At 53.7% G+C, this 17,602-nt stretch overlaps 2 protein-coding genes across 4 annotated transcripts; one reads left to right on the top strand and one right to left on the bottom strand.

Moving 5' to 3' along the window:
* Positions 1-708: 708 nt before the first annotated feature.
* Positions 709-4,946, bottom strand: Krtcap2 (keratinocyte associated protein 2). The gene is made up of 5 exons (XM_051157533.1): positions 4,432-4,946; positions 3,969-4,123; positions 3,726-3,789; positions 1,157-1,223; positions 709-899 (listed from the first exon to the last, which is right to left on the bottom strand). Exons 1-5 carry the CDS (start codon positions 4,658-4,660, stop codon positions 779-781), a joined length of 636 nt encoding a protein of 211 aa, XP_051013490.1. The 5' UTR covers positions 4,661-4,946; the 3' UTR covers positions 709-778.
* Positions 4,947-5,096: 150 nt separating this feature from the next.
* On the top strand, positions 5,097-16,544 carry Trim46 (tripartite motif containing 46). 3 transcript variants are annotated; one of them, XM_051157530.1, is made up of 10 exons: positions 5,097-5,237; positions 6,556-6,817; positions 7,042-7,385; positions 8,500-8,643; positions 8,752-8,847; positions 11,748-12,001; positions 12,268-12,389; positions 13,405-13,707; positions 14,527-14,824; positions 15,850-16,544. In XM_051157530.1, exons 1-10 carry the CDS (start codon positions 5,175-5,177, stop codon positions 16,241-16,243), a joined length of 2,280 nt encoding a protein of 759 aa, XP_051013487.1. In that variant the 5' UTR covers positions 5,097-5,174; the 3' UTR covers positions 16,244-16,544. The 3 variants fall into 3 exon arrangements, with proteins under 3 accessions (XP_051013487.1, XP_051013489.1, XP_051013488.1); XM_051157531.1 differs by lacking the exon at positions 5,097-5,237 and adding an exon at positions 5,721-5,831; XM_051157532.1 differs by lacking the exon at positions 14,527-14,824 and having other exon boundaries at positions 5,098-5,237; positions 15,850-15,990.
* The last annotated feature ends 1,058 nt before the right edge of the window (positions 16,545-17,602 follow it).

The following is a 17,602-nucleotide window of genomic DNA, read 5'->3' as shown; positions in this document are numbered from 1 at the left end:
AAAACCACCTGTGCAGAGGCAAGGGCTGGTGTCTGACCTAGAACCTCATACACACAGGCACCCTGCCCATGCAAGAGTCCAACAGACAGATGAGGCGAGCCATCAGCAGGGAGGCCCAGATTGCTGCAAAAAGGCTCTTTTGCTCTGGCTAGGGACAAAAGCTCATCTTTCAGGATGGAGGGAGCGGGGAGCTGGAGTGACAGTCCCAGGTGGAACCCCATGGTCTGGGGGTTAAGAGGTCCACGTCCATTGTAAGATCTTGTCTGGTTTTGTCTTTTTGTTTGTTTTTTATTTTTTGGTTTCTCAAGACAGGGTTTCTCTGTGTAGCTTTGGCTGTTTTGGACTTGCTTTGTGGACCAGGCTGGCCTCAAACTCACAGTAACCTGCCTGCCTCTGCCTCCCAAATGCTGGGATTAAAGGCGTGCGCCACCGCGCCCAGCTCTGGTCTGGCTTTGGAAGAATGCTAAGGGACACCTGTCACTCTCTTGTAGCCTCTCACATGTGCACCCACACACACACATGTACACATACACCAGATAATAATAATAAAAATCTGCTCTGGTAGACAGGAAGGCAACCTTTCCTGTATTCTACCTCATGACCGTTAACCTCTCTCCCCACAGGTTAAGACCTTGGATATCTTCCACGATGACTCTCCTGTAAGTAGAAGGCGCTGCCATGCCTGCCACACTCAGGCACCCGCAGATGAGGGTGACAACTCATCGCACGCAGTTCAGGGTCAGAACTACAAAGAATCATCTTTATTAGCCGTTAGGGGTTAGTTTCTCTTCTTGCCCTTGCCGGTAACTTTGGCTGGTGTGAGGACTGGAGCTGCTGCCTGGTACAGAGTGGAGGAGATCTTGTTGATGTAGTACAGACCAACCATGGAGAAGATGAAGCTAAGGGGGGGGGGGGGGAACGGCGAAAATAAGTCATTACACAGACAGGCACAAGGCCAGCAGAGCAGTCACTGGCTCCAGGGAAGCATTCAGTTTCTTGCTTGGGAAATTAGGGAAGAACCAAAAAAACAAACAAACAAAACAACAACAAAATGGGAAGGCAAACTAGGTATATGGCGGGAAGGGAAGGGACTGGCGACACCACAGGAGGATCCGGTGTGGCATCGCTGTTCCTTGCCCAACTATCAGATACATACCAGGTGGTGACACAGACCCGGTGGATGAGACCAGATGCAAAGAGTGCCAGCAGCAAGCAGAGGAGAACTGCGGAGGCGAGAACAAGAGGGGTCGGTACGTGCTCAACAGAGAAACAGAGAACTAGGAGCAGCGGGGTGCGGTGCGCACACCTTTAATCCCAGCACTCGGGAGACAGAGGCAGGTGGATTGCTGTGAGTTCGAGGCCAGCCTGGTCTACAAAAAATGAGTCTAGGACAGCCAGGACTGTTACACAGAGAAACCCTGTCTCGAAAAACCACATCTCATTTAACTTCTAGGCCCCCCCCAACCCCACCCATAAAAGGAAGCCGAACCCAGTGGTATATGCCTATACAGCAAAGCAGGCAGGAGGCTGAGGCAGGAGGATCACTTAAGATAAGGCCAGCCTGGGCGACAGTGAGATATGGCCTCAAAAGTAAGCTAATACATAAAACATACTAGCGGGGCTTGAAGCGGGCTTGCTCCGATTATTTAGAGCGGAGGACTCAGACCTCTAAACAGGACAGGATAGGGTGAGAGGAGGGCACAAAGGACGAAGAGGCTCCACTTGTTCAGCTAAAGCCAGCAGTGAAGGCAAAGACGACGAGGATTCCCTTTTTTTTTTTTTTTTTCTTTTTCAAGACAAGGTTTCTCTGTGTAGCCCTGGCTATCCTGAAACTCGATCTATAGATCAGGCTAGCCTCGAACTCACAGAGATCTGCCTGCTTATGCCTCTGCCGAGTGCTGGGATTAACAGTTTGTGCCACCACTTTCTGGCTGAAAGACAAAGATTTTTGTCCTCCAACACTTTCTTTCTTTCTTTCTTTCTTTCTTTTTTAAAGAAAATAACAGACAGAGCCGGGCATGGTGACACACACCTTTAACCCCAGCACTCGGGAGGCAGAGGCAGGAGGATTGCTGTGAGTTCAAGGCCAACCTGGTCTACAAAGCGAGTCCAGGATAGCCAAGACTGTTACACAGAGAAATCCTGTCTCCAAAAACCAACAAAATAAAACAAAAGTGTAAGAGACAAGAGTTCTGAGAGTGCTGGGTGGAAATCCTGGAAAACCTGCCACAGGGTTGTAAAGACAGCAAAACCCAGAGGAGAGCAAGGAAATGAGGTGACAGTGACAGGCATTTGCGTTAATGGGTGAGTCCTTCATAAAGTGACAGCTGCTGGGAGCCTCCGAGTTTGTAGCTTTCTTTCTTCGGTGCTTTGGTCCCAATGCTGACTCTGCTTTATGAACTTAATGCTCCATAAGTAAGTAAAACATCAGATCTCTATAGGAACCATCTAACAAGGACTGTTACATACAAAAACTGATTTTTGTCTGTTTGTTTCTCCAGACAGAGTTTCTCTGTGTCGCCGTGGCTGTCCTAGACTTGCTTTGTAGACCAGGCTGGCCTCAAACTCACAGCGATCCGCCTGCCTCTGCCTCCCGAGTGCTGGGTTTAAAGGTGTGCGCCACCATGCCCGGCCTACAAAAACTGATTCATCAGGGCTGCAGATGTGGCTTGGTTGGTGGAGTGCTTGCCCATCACGCTGGAAGACATGGGTTTGATACCCAGCATCACATAAACTATACGAGGTGGCGCTAACCTCTGGACGTGGGAAGTGGAGGCAGGAGGATGGTCAGCTCAAGGGTTTAAAGTCATCCTCAGCTGCGTAGTAAGTGCAGGGCAGCCTGCGCTACAGAGGGGAGGAGGACAGGTGAAGAGAGAAAGAGAAACAAAGAGAGAGCTCTAATAGTTCCTCTCCATTCGCCTTTAGCAGGAGTCCTGCTGTGGGTAACATACCAGTGATCATAGATTTCACAACCACCTTCAAGCAAAACTCACCGGTTCTGGCTCGACTTCACATCAGAACCCCTCAGTGGACTTGATCTTGCTTTCTTTTCTCACAGACATAAAAAATACCTTCCCAAGCCAGGCGTGGTGGCGCACGCCTTTAAACCCAGCACTTGGGAGGCAGAGGCAGGCGTATCGCTGTGAGTTCGAGGCCAGCCTGGTCTACAAAGTGAGTCCAGAACAGCCAAGGGTACACAGAGAAACCCTGTCTCAAAAAACAAAACAAACAAACAAACAAAAAAAAAAACCTTCCCAAGGAGGAGGCCTATCAAATATCACCTCAAACTTGACTGTTCACTTGAAACCTCTCCTGGGAGCAGGCCAAGTTTTCCTTTTTCTTTCTCCTCACTCTCTCTCTCTCTTTCTGTCTCTTTTCTTTCCTGCCTCTCTTCCAGCTCCAGTGCTGGATAAAATGCTTAATCCAAAAGCATCCTGTCTTCACAACAGTTTTCTCCTTAACCATCTAAGTCTCTGGAAATTCAGCATCACCTTTGAGGGAGATTTTTTTTTTTTTTTTTTTTTTTTTTTTTGGTTTTTCAAGACAGGGTTTCTCTGTGTAGGCTTGGCCATCCTGGACTCACTTTGTAGACCAGGCTGGTCTCGAACTCACAGCGATCCGCCTGCCTCTGCCTCCCGAGTGCTGGGATTAAAGGCGTGCGCCACCACGCCCGGCTGATTTTTTTTTTTTTTTAAAGGTTCAACCAACTACGTGGTTTCACTTACTCTCAGGGAAGATCTTTGCTTGGAAACCTTTACCAAAGACCAGATTTTCCAGATTATTGAAGGCCTGGATTGAGGAAATTAAGAAGAAACTCGTGCGACAAATCAAGGCTAAGGAGTAGGAGACACACAAAACCTACCACCGCTGGGAAGTAGGAGAAACACAGGGACCTAGCGCCCTCCCCCCATGCCCCATCTTCTGTTCAAACGTATGCCGCCCCTTCCCAGCTTCGGGGAGGAGGATACAGTCAGGGAAAAGACGAAAAGGCCGGAGCCCAGCAGGCCCCCCTGAATTGTGAGCCACTCAGTGGAGGCCAGCTGACGACTGTATATCTGCATGCCAGCGAAGAGCAGCAGGGACAGGAGGGAGGACAGTGCCAAGGAGGTTCCGGTACCGACCGCTGGAGATGAAAAAGAGTCAGGCTAAGTTTCAGGCTGATTCACCCTGGAGCTCGGCCTGCCAACCACTTCCTAGGGCTCCCAGCAATGCAGCCACACTCCCCACCCCACCACCCCACCGCGACCTCCAGGAACCCTCCCCCCCCAACTCCCCGGGCCCCCACACCCAAGTTCCCGCCTGTCCGGAGGAAATGCTTGTTCCCTGGAAACCAGGACACGTCAGCTTTAACCAGGCTACGGGGAAAAGAGGCCACCCCAACGCCCACCCCCGTTAGAGTAACCCGGGCATTCATCTGGCCGGTCGGGTTACCCATCACGCCCGGTCCGTGGGTCCAATCCGTGCCTCTGGAGAAAGAGGGGGAGCCAGACTCGGCGCGGCCGTCTGTACGCAGGCGTCGGGGCCCAACGTGGACTTGCTTTACTTCTTCCTCTACGCGCCTTGGACGCAGCGCCCTCTTGCGGCAAGGAGGAAATAATGCTTCGAAGAGCATTCTAGGCCACCGCCCTGCTTGGTCCCCAACCTTCTCTACCCAGGGCATCTCCTGCCTCTCTGGACAAGCTGCACTCACGTCTTTCAGTCACAATCCCACGGCCTATGTCTCCTTTGCCATTTATGTCATCTCTAGTACACGTTCCTCAGACCTCCCTGTCCCATTTTGATTGCTTCTACATCTCCAGAAGATATGCCCCACCCAAGATGTAGTTAGCCCTCGCCACCTGGAGTTCATCTTCCTCTAAAACCAGCTCCCTGCGTTCTTGGGAGTAGTATTACCTAGAGACCGATGTAATGTTCTAATAGAAGGAATGGTTCCTCCCTCAAATACCCTTCCATGTAATCCACCCCCTAGACCGCCTTTGGAAAACCACGTGGGAAGAACTATTTCCCACCCCCAACCTCGACGGGCGCAGTTCGAGGCTGGTCCCTGGAGCATGCGCAGTGATGTCTGACCCTCCCCACCCCTCCCGACACCCCACCCGGCTCCTGCATTAAGCCCCGGGTTCGCAGCAGCAGCCAGGATCGGGCACCCGGGGGCGGGCGGGTACAGTAGGGCCATGGCTGAGGGTGAGGACATGCAGACCTTCACTTCCATCATGGATGCACTAGTCCGCATCAGTGTGAGTTAAGGTGGGGTCAAGGGAAAGGGAGGGGATGTAGAGGGGTCTGGGTAACCCAGGTCCTTGAACAGGTGGGGGGTCCAGGAAGAATCTGGAACGTAGATGGGGACTAATTAAGACAGAAATTAGTGGGAGGACGGATGCAGGTGTGCAGGGATCCTAGGGACAGCCGAGTGGTGAGTGCCTTAAAGACTCGCGTTGGCTGGGGTGTAGGCAGCGAAAAGCTGCCCGGACCCAGCGGGTAGGCTTGGGGTAGCGGCCAGCAGTGCACCAGGGCTATGAGAACCGGCTTGTGTGAGCTTGGATGGTTTCCAAGAAACTGAAGACAGGTTGGGGGAGAAATGATGAAAAAGCCTCCTCAGGGTGCAGTTCCCAATTTGGACCCCTTCCGACCCTCCCCACCCTACCGCTCCCGCCCCCCCCCCCGCGAGCTGCCGTGCAGCCTGTGGTTGTCATGGTAACCCATGCCCGTCTCTCCCAGAGGCGGTGCCAACCCTGCTCCCCCCACCACTTCCTTCCCCCTCCCTCCCTGTCCCTCCCTCCTTTGTGTCAGCTGCGCCCCTGACCGGGATGGCTGCGAAGAGAGGGACCAAGGTGAGGTGTGGGGGTGGGGAATAGCCTGAAGACCCCTCACCAAAAGGAGGAGGGATACTTCCGGTGGGGAGGGGGCAAGTAGGCGGGGCGCTCTTCCCCCCCCTCCCCGCCCCCAGATTGGGCAAAGGGTTCTAGCGGGCTGGCGTATAGGAGGCTAAGAGGAATGGGATGATTTGGGGAGACTGGAAGAAACAGAAGTGAAGAACGGAGGATGAGTGATGGGCAGGGAAAGGGGGGCCCGGGTAGGGCCGCAGGCCGGTGCCCAGCCGCTTCGGAATGCTAGCACACCCTGGCAGCGGAGAGCAGTCAAACGTCTGAGGGTTGCTAGAGAAATGGGCGGGGGACAGTGCCCAGCTATAGAATGGGTGTTGCCCTTGAAATCAATGCATGGAGCAGGCCGGTAATCCAGAGATGGAGGGATGGAGACAGGTGAGGAGGGAGGACGGGCTGCCAGTACTGCTGCTGCAGCAGGAGTGATGGGGGTGGGGCGCGATGCGGGGCGGGGAGGGGGGAGGCCAGAGCTCCAACCATACCTTCCTGTTGGACTTTAAACTCTCCAAGAGGGGAGCAGAAGCCGGAGACCGAGCTGGGAAGGTGTGCCAACCAAGGCAGGTACTGAGCCAAAGCAGTAGGTAGCTTGTGCTCCCCTTCCTGGCAGCCAAGGAACCGGCTGAGATATGCCCAAGTGCTGTAGCTCTCACACAACCTCCTGGTCCCTCCACAGACAAGCATGAAGAATATGGAGAAGGAACTGCTGTGCCCAGTGTGCCAAGAGATGTACAAGCAGCCACTAGTGCTGCCTTGTACCCACAACGTATGCCAGGCCTGTGCCCGGGAGGTTTTGGGCCAGCAAGGGTACATAGGCCATGGTGGGGACCCCAGTTCGGAGCCCACTTCTCCTGCCTCCACCCCTTCCACCCGCAGCCCCCGACTCTCTCGGAGAACTCTCCCCAAGCCAGATCGCTTGGACCGGCTTCTTAAGTCAGGTGGGGGCTGGGGCCTGTGGGATGGGGTGGGAATATAGGAAGATAGAACGGGGTCAGGGGCCTCTGTCTGTCCTTCCGGGGTGGAGCTACTTACTGGTTATCTGGATTCTAATGAGAGCTGAGCTCTGGTGCAATAAAATTCCACGTTTTAATTGAACAGATGTCACCCACCCACCCCCAAGCCAGATGTAACTCTCACCTCTACCTCCTGGGTCCATCCACAGGCTTTGGGACATACCCTGGGCGGAAGCGGGGTGCCTTGCACCCCCAGACAATCATATTCCCATGCCCAGCGTGCCAGGGCGATGTGGAGCTGGGGGAGAGGGGCCTTTCTGGGCTTTTCCGAAACCTGACCCTAGAGCGAGTGGTGGAGAGGTACCGCCAGAGTGTGAGCGTGGGAGGCGCCATCCTGTGTCAGCTGTGCAAGCCCCCGCCGCTAGAGGCCACCAAGGGCTGCACAGAGTGCCGAGCGACCTTCTGCAATGAATGCTTCAAGCTCTTCCACCCCTGGGGCACCCAGAAGGCCCAGCATGAGCCCACTCTGCCCACCCTCTCATTCCGCCCCAAGGTGAGCCAGTTCTTTCGGGGGTCTGAGGTGGGAGGGGCGTGGTGGTGTTGAATCAGTGGTTGGGGGTTGCCGGCATTTGGGCTTTTCTAAGGGTTGGTAGACAAGGTTGGGATTTTGTCTCTGTGTGTATGAGCATGCATGCATATATATGTGTGTACATATGTGTGTATGTGTGTGAGACAGGGTCTTTTTTTTTTTTTTTTTTCTTCCAGACAGGGTTTCTCTGTGTAGCCTTGGCTATCCTAGACTCACTTTGTAGACCAGGCTGGCCTCGAACTCACAGTGATCCGCCTGCCTCTGCCTCCCAAGTGCTGGGATTAAAAGTGTGCGCCACCACCGCCTGGCAAGATGGGGTCTTATAGCTAAAGAGATGGCCCTGTGATTAAGAGCTCTTCCAGAGAATCCTAGTTTGTTTCCCTGTAATTCCAGCTCCAGGGCGTACAACACCTCTGGCCACTTCAGGCACCTGCACTTATATGCACATTTCCATACATAGACACACACACACACAAACACACACATAATTCAAAATAAAATATTAAGAAAAAAAGACAGAGCCTTGCCATATAGCTCAGGCTAGCCTTGAACTCATGGCAATCCCCTTGCCTCGGTTTCCTGAGTACTGGGATTACAGACATGCACCATCAATCAGGTTGGGGTGCCGAGCAGCCCCCGGTCTCTAACATTCACCGAACAAATGATTTAACATCCGTGGGTCTCTCACCTCATTTGCTGCATAGAGACAGGAGAGTCTGCTCTGCAACAGCCATAGCTGCAGGGCCGGTGAGAGGATCACAGATGTTTCTTGCCTAAAAAGTGTTATCCAGCCAAGGATGGGGGCACAGCCTGACTTCCCAGCACTGCAAAGGGTGAATAAAGAGACTTGGAAGTTGAAGGCCAGCCTGGGCTACACAGGAAAACTCTGTCTTTAAAAAAAAAAAAAAAAAAAGCTGGGTGTGTTGGCGTACACCTTTAATCCCAGCACTGGGTAGCACTATGGAGCATCACCAGCTGTTTCCACTTCCCTGACTGCTGGAGAGGGGCCACCAATTGTGGGTAGGTGAGCACCCTTATACCATTGGCTGACTGTTTCATTATGCTTTGCATCCTTTAGGGTCTGATGTGTCCCGACCACAAGGAAGAGGTGACCCACTACTGTAAGACGTGTCAACGGCTGGTGTGCCAACTCTGCAGGGTACGGCGCACCCACAGTGGGCACAAGATCACACCAGTGCTCAATGCCTACCAGGCCCTCAAGGTAAAGGCTCCTGCTTGCTCAGCCCCGAGGCTGACACACATTGCCACACACCTCACGACTTGCTTCTTGCAGAGCCAGGATGATGCCCACCTCTTTCTTTGCCCTTAGGATAAGCTGACAAAGAGCCTGACATACATCTTGGGAAACCAGGACACGGTACAGACCCAGATTTGTGAACTGGAAGAGACCATCAGGCACACTGAGGTGAGGAAGGGCATGGACCTGTGCCTTGGATCCTGCTTGGATGGGCATGCCCCCGTTTGCCTTGCTGCCAGCTTGGAGCCCTTGGGAGGAGAGTGTGTGTGGGTGGAGGCTCTGGTTAAACTCAATTGGCAAGGACACGAGTAGGCTGGGTTAGGCTGGAGCTGGGGCTGCAGGGCGGGTGGGAGCGCTGGAGCTGGGGCTACGGAGCTCAAATGTGCTTAGTTAGGTTCAGCATAGCATGGATACAATCCCGAAGCTAGGGGAAGGGTACAAACAGCTTCTTCTAGGTTGTCTAAATTAACTGGCATGGGAATGATGGTATCGCTAGTGTAGTCCAAAAATAGCCCTCAGTGCAGTCGTGGCCTTTCTTATTTGACTGAGACATTGACATTAAGAGAGATAAAGACTAGCTGGGCAGTGGTGGTGCACGTCTTTAATCCCAGCACTCAGGGAGGCAGAGCCAGGTGGATTGATGTGAGTTCGAGGCCAGTCTGGTCTACAAGTGAGTCCGGGACAGCCAATTCTACACAGAGAAACCCTGTCGAGAGAGAGAGAGAGAGAGAGAGAGAGAGAGAGAGAGACAGAGAGAGAGAGAGACAGACAGACAGACAGACAGACAGACTAAAAGAGCTAAGGCAGAACATGACCAATTAGTATAGTGATGATTTCAAGTTGCAATCACTTAGGGACCAGTAGGTTCAAAAAAGGCCATTTCCTGCATTTTCTGACATGTAACAGGATATGGAAGGACTTTTTGGAGAAGGTTCGCCTTCAGGCACTGAGGTCCCAGGACAATCCTGTTTGCCAGATATTGGTAATTAAGGCTGCAGAGTACCCAACTAACCAACTATTTAAAGTAGCTCTTATCATCTGCTAATTTTCAGCCCTTTCCCCATTTGTCTCTTAACAGCATGACTAGGATTTACTACCCCAGCCTATAAATCCCGTCATATCTTCACAAATTCATAGATCTGGAGTTGACAGCAAAGCTCAGTGGTGGAGCACAGGCATCTTTACCACAAAGGGCAGACAGGGGCTGGCGGGATGGTTCAGTGGTGACGAGTACTGACTGCTCTTGCAGAGGACCTGGGTTCAATTCCCAGCATCCACATGGCAGCTCATGACCACCTAGAACTCCAGCTCCAGGAGATCTGATACCTTCCTCTGGCCATCAAGGGCTTTTGTACACCACGCCCAGCCCATTCAAGGGCTTTTGCACACATGTGGTGCATATAAACTCACACACACACACACACACACACACACACACACACACACACTCATTCAGGCAAACACACACACGCCCAGCCCCTTCAAGGGCTTTTGCACACATGCGGTGCATATAAACTCACACACACACACACTCATGCAGGCAAACACACACAGAGATAAATAAAGTAAATATTTTCGAATAAAAAATGTTGAAAGAGTGGGTATACCTGCTGCTGCACTAGTAGGTCAAGGTCCAAGGTCTCCATGACAATAAAGCACAAAACTGGCAAAACTAAATTAAAACATTTTAAGTTATTAAAGAGTAACTGCATTATTTTGATTATTTTTTTAAAAACTGGATCATGTGCGTGTGTGTGTGTGTGTGTGCACGTGTGTGAGTTGATGCCATGTGGCGAGGCATGGGGTGCCCATAGAGTCCCAGGGCATTGGATTTCCTGGTGCAGATGTTACAGATGGCTCAGCTACCTTGCATGGATGCTAGGAACTGAATTCAGCCTTTGCCCGGTGATCACTCGCTCTTAACCACTGAGCTTCTGTCCAGCATCTGAATTATTCTTTTAAAAAATTAATCAAAATTTTAAGCTGGACACGGTGGCTTACACTGTGATCCCAGAACTGGGGACATTGAAGCAGGCAGTCTCTCTCCAGTACACAGCAAGTTCAAGGTCCGCCTGGGCTATATGAAACCCTGTCTTTATAGAGATCCCTAAGTAAAGTCTGGAAAGATAGATCAGTGGTTAGGGACCCTGGCTGCTCTTCCAGACGACCCAGATTCAATTCCCAGCGCCCACATGGTGGCTCACAACCATCTGTAGTTCTGGGTATCGGATGCCTTCTTCTGGTCTCCACGGGTACCAGGCATACACTTGGTCCACATCCATCCATCCATCCATCCATCCAAAACACCCTTTTACATAAAATAACAAAAAATACTTTATTTTTTGAGACAGGGTTTCTCTGTGTAGTCTTGCCTGTCCTGGACTCGCTTTGTAGACCAGGCTGGCCTTGAACCCAGAGAGATCCACCTGCCTCTGCCTCCTGAGTGCTGGAATTAAAGGAGTGCGCCACCATGACCTACTTTTTTTCTTTTTTCTTTTTCTTTTTTTTTTTTTTTTTTTTTTTTTTTTTTTTTTTTTTGGTTTTTTGAGACAGGGTTTTTCTTGTAGTCCTGCTGTCCTGGACTCCCTTCGTAGACCAGGCTGGCCTCGAACTCACAGTGATCTTCTTGCTTCTGCCTCCCCAGTGCTGGGATTAAAAGCGTTTCCACTATGCCCGGCAAAAGGAAAATACAGACAGAACACACACACACACATACACACACACATTAAATAAATCTTTAAAAAAAAAAATTTAGAAAGATCCCCAAGTAGGTATAAAATTAATAGGACTTTTGTACTTTTCTCCTGTATTAATTTGGTTTCCTAGATCAAGCCTAAAACCTAGTAACTTAGGGCTTCTCTCTCGCCTACAGTTATGATGTGAGTGTTCAGGAAAGTTAGAATAAATGGTCTGGAGGTGACTGGACCAACTGTATCTGTGGTGTAGGTGCCTTGCCAGTCATGATCCTGGCCAGTTGAGGTGGGTAGTATGGTGTAGCATCCTAGCCCAAGTACTGCTTCCAGGAAGACAGGAAGTCACTTATCCTTCGGATGTTGCTTCTTGGACAGGTGAGTGGTCAGCAGGCAAAGGAGGAGGTGTCCCAGCTGGTTCGGGGACTAGGGGCTGTGCTGGAAGAGAAGCAGACCTCACTGCTCCAGGCCATCGAACAGTGTCAGCAGGAGCGATTGTCCCGCCTCAGCGCCCAGATCCATGAGCACCAGAGCCTGCTGGATGGCTCGGGTTTGGTGGGTTATGCCCAGGAAGTCCTTAAGGAAACAGACCAGCCTTGCTTTGTGCAAGCAGCCAAACAGCTGCATAACAGGTACTGAGGGACCGGCACAGGGATTCAGGCTCCAGGGAGGTGGGCATTGTGGGTATAGCTAATGGCTAGGAGCTAGGACTATAGCTAGAATGCCCAGGTGGGGAGAGCTAGAGAGCATCACGTGGCCAAACCGATGCTAGCCTCTTCTGAGGAGTCAGTTGGCCTGAGCAGTGGCCTAGGGAGGCTCTAGGGAGAGGCAGGGCAGGATCCCGGGGAGGGGTTGCTGCCCACCTGGCTGTGTCTGACCCTTGCCTGTCCTCTTCCAGGATTGCCCGAGCCACTGAGGCCCTCCAGACGTTCCGGCCAGCTGCCAGCTGCTCCTTCCGCCATTGCCAGCTGGATGTGGGCCGTGAGATGAAGCTGCTGACAGAGCTTAGCTTCCTGAGAGGTAAGGAGCTAGCCAGGCCCGTGTCCAACCAGAGCCTTCTTCCCTGTCCCCACAGCAGCGGACCCGGGGGGCAGTGCCCACCAGGGACCTCCCGGCCTCCTGCCTGGCCTGGCCAGCCACTCCTACCCAGCCAACCCCCCGCCACACCATCCTACCGCGCTCAGCGCTGCTTCTCCCTCTCTCTTTATAGGCTGTGGCCACCGCGGACTCTGCTCCGGAGCACCCCAGGCAAGTCAGCAGCCCTGCCCTGGGGGCCCTGCCACCCGCTGGGCCCCCTCCCTACTCCCTTCCCTGTGCTCCCACACAGCTTGGCCACCCACATATTGCTTCCTTCTCTCCTACTGTACCCTGAATTCTTGGTCCCTCCCACTTGACAAATGTCCTGTCACTCTTCTGCCTCCTTTTGGCTATTGCGTAATCCTGGTCCTTCTGACCTTTGCTATCCTGACCCTTGCCCTCTGTGGTCTTTCACTCTCTTCCTCCTGACCTACATGCACGGCCCTGCTGTCAGGCTTGCTCTTCTCTGCTGCCTTCCTGCCTGTCTTGCTGACCCTGGCATCTCCATCCCAACCCTCACGCCTCCCTTCCTGCTCAGGGCTCTCTTGCCTGGGTTCCCGTGGCCTTTGCCTGCCTCGTTCGTTCTGGGGCTCCTCTTAGCTCAGAGACTCTAAGCTGTCAGAGCTCTCAGAACTCATTTGGTCATGATGCTGTTGTTTGACTGAAGAGAGAACTGAGGCCCAGAGAGGGAAGTGGCTTTTTACTTCAGGCCAAACTAGGGTAGTGGCAAACAAGGACCAGAGTTCAGGCCCTTACCTTCTCTTCTGCCCAGCTCTCACCCGCTTCTTTCTCCTGTGGGTCCTGCCCCGCCCACCCAGTGGCTAGGAGACTCCTTCCCCCAGCTCCCTCACCCACACTCACCCCCCCGGCTCCCGCTGCTTCCTGCCCCTGCCTGCCCTACTCCCCATGCCAGGCTGGTGGCCAGGCCTTGATTGACCCCTGTTGTCTCTTCCAACAGTGCCCGAGGCTCCCGTCATCGACACCCAGCGCACCTTCGCCTACGATCAAATCTTCCTGTGCTGGCGGCTACCCCCTCACTCACCACCTGCCTGGCATTACACTGTTGAGTTCCGGCGCACAGATGTCCCTGCCCAGGGGGGCCCTACACGATGGCAGCGACGGGAGGAGGTGAGGGGCACCAGCGCCCTTCTTGAGAACCCTGACACGGGCTCTGTGTATGTACTGCGCGTCCGTGGCTGCAACAAGGCTGGTTATGGAGAATACAGTGAAGATGTGCACCTCCACACACCTCCAGCACCCGGTGAGCACACAGACAGGTGGCTTCATGTGATGAACATTAGACATACACTCAGAGGGTACAGGTACACAGCTCACTCCCAGTGGGCACTGGAAAAGCGCCACCAGGCCCGGCCAGTGGTTTGATAATTAAACCATTATAAGATGGTGCATGTAAAGCCGTGGTGGCGCACGCCTTTAATCCCAGCACTCGGGAGGCAGAGGCAGGCGGATCTCTGTGAGTTCGAGGCCAGCCTGGTCTACAAAAAGTGAGTCCAGGACAGCCAAGGCTACACAGAGAAACCCTGTCTCGAAAAACAAAACAAAACAAAAAAAGATGGTGCATGGAAAGACTTATTTAGCTTCTGACTCGGTAAGGGCTCAGTCAGGGTTAGAGAGGTGGCTTGCCGAGTGTGCTCAGCACTCCGGTAAAGGGCAAAAAAAGGCAGGGCTGGGTTTAGGGGTCGGGTAGCGTGCACCAGGTCGCTGTTAGGAATGTGACCAGATAAAACAGGGCAGTAGTGGAGATGGTCCACAGAGCAAGTCATGGAGAATGGATTGCAAAAACATTGAGTCAGCCAGAGATGGGACACTTTTCTCTGCCCACTGCAGCTATTCCTGGCATCCTATGGCCCTCTGGGATGCCCCGTTCCTTCCTATGTCTCCATTTCAGTGTCCTATGCCCCATTCCCGTGGGTACCTGCCAGTTCCTAGTGACTGAACCCCTTGGTAATTTGTTCCCTGTGCCCAGAAATTCCCAGTGTCTGTGCTGGTGCCCCACAACCCCCCAGTGCCAGTGTGCGTTCCTGAAACCCTTCCTTCTGTCTTAACCTCCTGATTCTAGTCCTGCACTTCTTCCTTGATGGCCGCTGGGGTGCAAGCCGAGAACGGCTAGCCATCAGCAAGGACCAGCGAGCGGTGCGGAGTATTCCGGGCCTTCCCTTGCTGCTGGCCGCTGAGCGGCTGCTCACAGGCTGTCACCTGAGTGTGGACGTGGTCCTGGGTGATGTGGCTGTGACCCAGGGCCGCAGCTACTGGGCCTGTGCTGTAGACCCTGCTTCCTACTTGGTCAAGGTGGGCGTCGGGCTGGAGAGCAAGCTTCAGGAAAGCTTCCAGGGTGCCCCGGATGTGATCAGCCCCAGGTCAGGCCCTTCTGCAAGGGAGTGGGTGGGGACTCAAGCCCTGGGGGAGGAGCTGGGCTTGGCAAAGGGGGGTGAGGGGGAACAGAGACCTGCCTAGGTGGGGTCTGGGGAGGGTCAAGAACAAGCAGCCTGGAAGCCAGACTGGCAGGCTTGTGGGTGGAAGAGATGTGGGCTGAACCGAAGGGATCTTGAGGACTGGTTTTCAGAGTGTATGGCTGCGGAAAGGGTTGACAGAAGGCAGGCGTTACCTCTTTCTTCCATCTGTCACTCAGGACCAGTCCAAGCTGTCCTGTCTAAGCTCCCATGCCCTTTCCCCAGCACCTTAGTCCCATGAAAAGTTTTCTCTCCGAGCCCCACCTCTTTCTCAACGTCTCCAGGTTCTCCCCTTACATACATCTCCGCAGCCCTCCTTGCGTCTGATGTCACTTCTCTTCTGAGTCCTCCATCCTTCAGCATCCCATCTCTTCAAAATGCCTTCTCCCCAACACAAATTCCCCTTGGAACTGTGCTGTCCCCACTCTTATATCCTGAGGTCAATCCATGTCATCTCTCTTCTAACACCAGCACCCACCATCCAGGCTCCGCCCCTTCCCCCCAGCCCGCCACCCACCACATCTTAATCACTGTGCTCTCATCCTTCCAAAATCCCCAGCTGTCAAAACTGTATCCCTAACCTGATCCCCCTAGCACTACCACTCTCAGCACCTTTTATCCTGATGGGTGGCAGGGACCCACGTTTCTTCAGTGTGCTGTAGTAGCACCCTGTCTCTCCTTCCCCACCATGCCTTTCTTACACACTTGCCTTTCCCTATTCCCTTCCTGCACAAACTAAAGCCTCAAGCCTTACACTCTAAACGTCGGGTCCTCAATGTGTGTTCACCTTAATGCGTGCAACCTCTTGTGCCCCAACACCCCATCCTTCCAACATTTCAGCTCCTTTGATCCCCTCCCCCGCTCCCCTCCTTTGCTCTCTTTCCCCTCCCCTGCCCCCCAACTTTTCCCTTCTGAATCCCTGCTCCTTACAGATATGACCCGGACAGCGGGCACGACAGTGGTGCTGAGGATGCTACGGTAGAAGCCTTGCCACCCTTTGCTTTCCTGACCATTGGCATGGGCAAGATCCTGCTGGGTTCCGGAGCGAGTTCAAATGCAGGGCTGACAGGGAGGGATGGCCCAGCAGCCAGTTGCACAGTGCCCCTGCCACCCCGCCTGGGCATCTGCTTGGACTACGAGCGGGGCCGGGTTTCCTTCTTGGATGCTGTGTCCTTCCGTGGGCTCCTAGAGTGCCCCCTGGACTGCTCGGGGCCTGTGTGCCCTGCCTTCTGCTTCATTGGGGGTGGCGCTGTACAGCTGCAGGAACCGGTGGGCACCAAGCCTGAGAGAAAAGTCACCATTGGGGGCTTTGCCAAGATGGACTGAGCCTTTTCAGGCCCCCTTTCCAGAACCTAAGCTCTGCTCCCCAGGCCTCTGGGCAGCGGGCTGTTTACCCAGCAGCTTCTCCCTCTTCTTCCTAACCATGTGGTCCTGCCCTGCACCTTGCCAGCTCTGTCTTCCCAAGGCTTCCCTTGACTAAGGGACGCTCCCTGCTTACCTTCAGATGTCCTTCATTCTGTGTTACCTATTGGCCTAGGACCCCAGGCCCACCAGGTCTTTGCTCCAGGCTCTGCCCTTGGCTTCTTAGCCAAGGCATAGAAAGCCCCAATCCCATCCCTGAACTATATCCCCCTCACCCCCACCCAGAGGGCTATTGGGAGGGAGGATGCCTGGGAAGGTGGGTATGATTGACAACACTGCCCTTAGCCTTACCAAGCCCCCTGCCCCCCATCGATGCTGAACTACATACAGCCTTGGCAGCCAGGCTTTAAGCCTCCCCATTGAGAGGGAAAAGAACCCCTCCTCTTTTTTTGGGGGGGGGGTCCCTGTGCCCTCCAGCCGCATGTCTCTTCTGTCCCTCTTCTCCCTCTTGCATGCTTTACCGGTCCTGCACCCATGCCAACGTGCCAAGTCTCCCTTGGGAATCCAGCTGAGGCTGGTGTCCCCATTGGACTGAGCCAAGCTAGGCCTCTGGTGCCTACTATCACCTCCTTGCAGTGGGCATTGCTAGGCCTGTGCTGAGCAACAGCTGTAATTTTCATGGTTTATAATCAATAAACTGTGACACCAGGCACATTTCTTTTTCCCTCCCGGAGTGTGACCATTCCTGGTAATTTCCGGTACCGTGGTGGGAAAGGCACCTAAGGAAAGGAGGTCCCTGATTTAAGTGCATACAGCTTCCTGCTACACCCAAGGCCCAGGCTCCAGCTTGCTCTCACCACCAGGGGGAGCAGCGCTGACTGCTAACACAGCACTCCACCTCCGGCACCTGGACCCCGTGGGCATATAGCTGAGGGTGTGGCGTGGTGTCTGGACCCAAAGGGGGTCAGGGAACTAGAACCACTTCCCCATTCCCAGGGTGCCAGAGAGCCCACCCAGGGGCAGTGGCGGGAGGGGCGGCTGAGGGCCAGGGCCTGGTGCCAGCAGCACCCGGATCTGTCCCAGCCCTGGCTTATCATGGCTGTGTTGACTCTGCCACTGTTATCTGTGGTCCAAGGATTTGCTTCACACCTGGACAGCTAAGAATAGAGCTGCCTTAAAGGCACTGTGCCAGCCAGAGAGGGGCATGGGCTGGCCTCAGAAGAGAGCTGTGGGTGTGGGCTGAGGTCGGGTCAGGCCCGCTGGAGCCAGTGTAGATTTTGTTTCCTCCTTCCTTCAGGGCCTCCAGGCATAGGAGAGAGTCCA

The sequence above is a fragment of the Acomys russatus genome, chromosome 15 (genome assembly GCF_903995435.1).
Source record: "Acomys russatus chromosome 15, mAcoRus1.1, whole genome shotgun sequence".
Classification (NCBI taxonomy): domain Eukaryota; kingdom Metazoa; phylum Chordata; class Mammalia; order Rodentia; family Muridae; genus Acomys; species Acomys russatus.
The sequence above is the reverse complement of the archived record's forward strand: the minus strand, read 5'-3'. Positions and strand labels throughout refer to the sequence as shown.

Coding starts and splice junctions, on each gene's coding strand:
- Krtcap2 (XM_051157533.1), bottom strand. CDS start 4,660: ATGCCCTGGGTAGAGAAGGTTGGGGACCAAGCAGGGCGGTGGCCTAGA. Junction 4,124..4,431: donor CCACGGACCGGGCGTGATGG/GTAACCCGACCG, acceptor TTTCATCTCCAG/CGGTCGGTACCGGAACCTCC. Junction 900..1,156: donor CGGGTCTGTGTCACCACCTG/GTATGTATCTGA, acceptor CCCCCCCCTTAG/CTTCATCTTCTCCATGGTTG.
- Trim46 (XM_051157530.1), top strand. CDS start 5,175: ATGGCTGAGGGTGAGGACATGCAGACCTTCACTTCCATCATGGATGCA. Junction 12,002..12,267: donor GCCAAACAGCTGCATAACAG/GTACTGAGGGAC, acceptor GTCCTCTTCCAG/GATTGCCCGAGCCACTGAGG. Junction 12,390..13,404: donor AGAGCTTAGCTTCCTGAGAG/GTAAGGAGCTAG, acceptor CTCTTCCAACAG/TGCCCGAGGCTCCCGTCATC.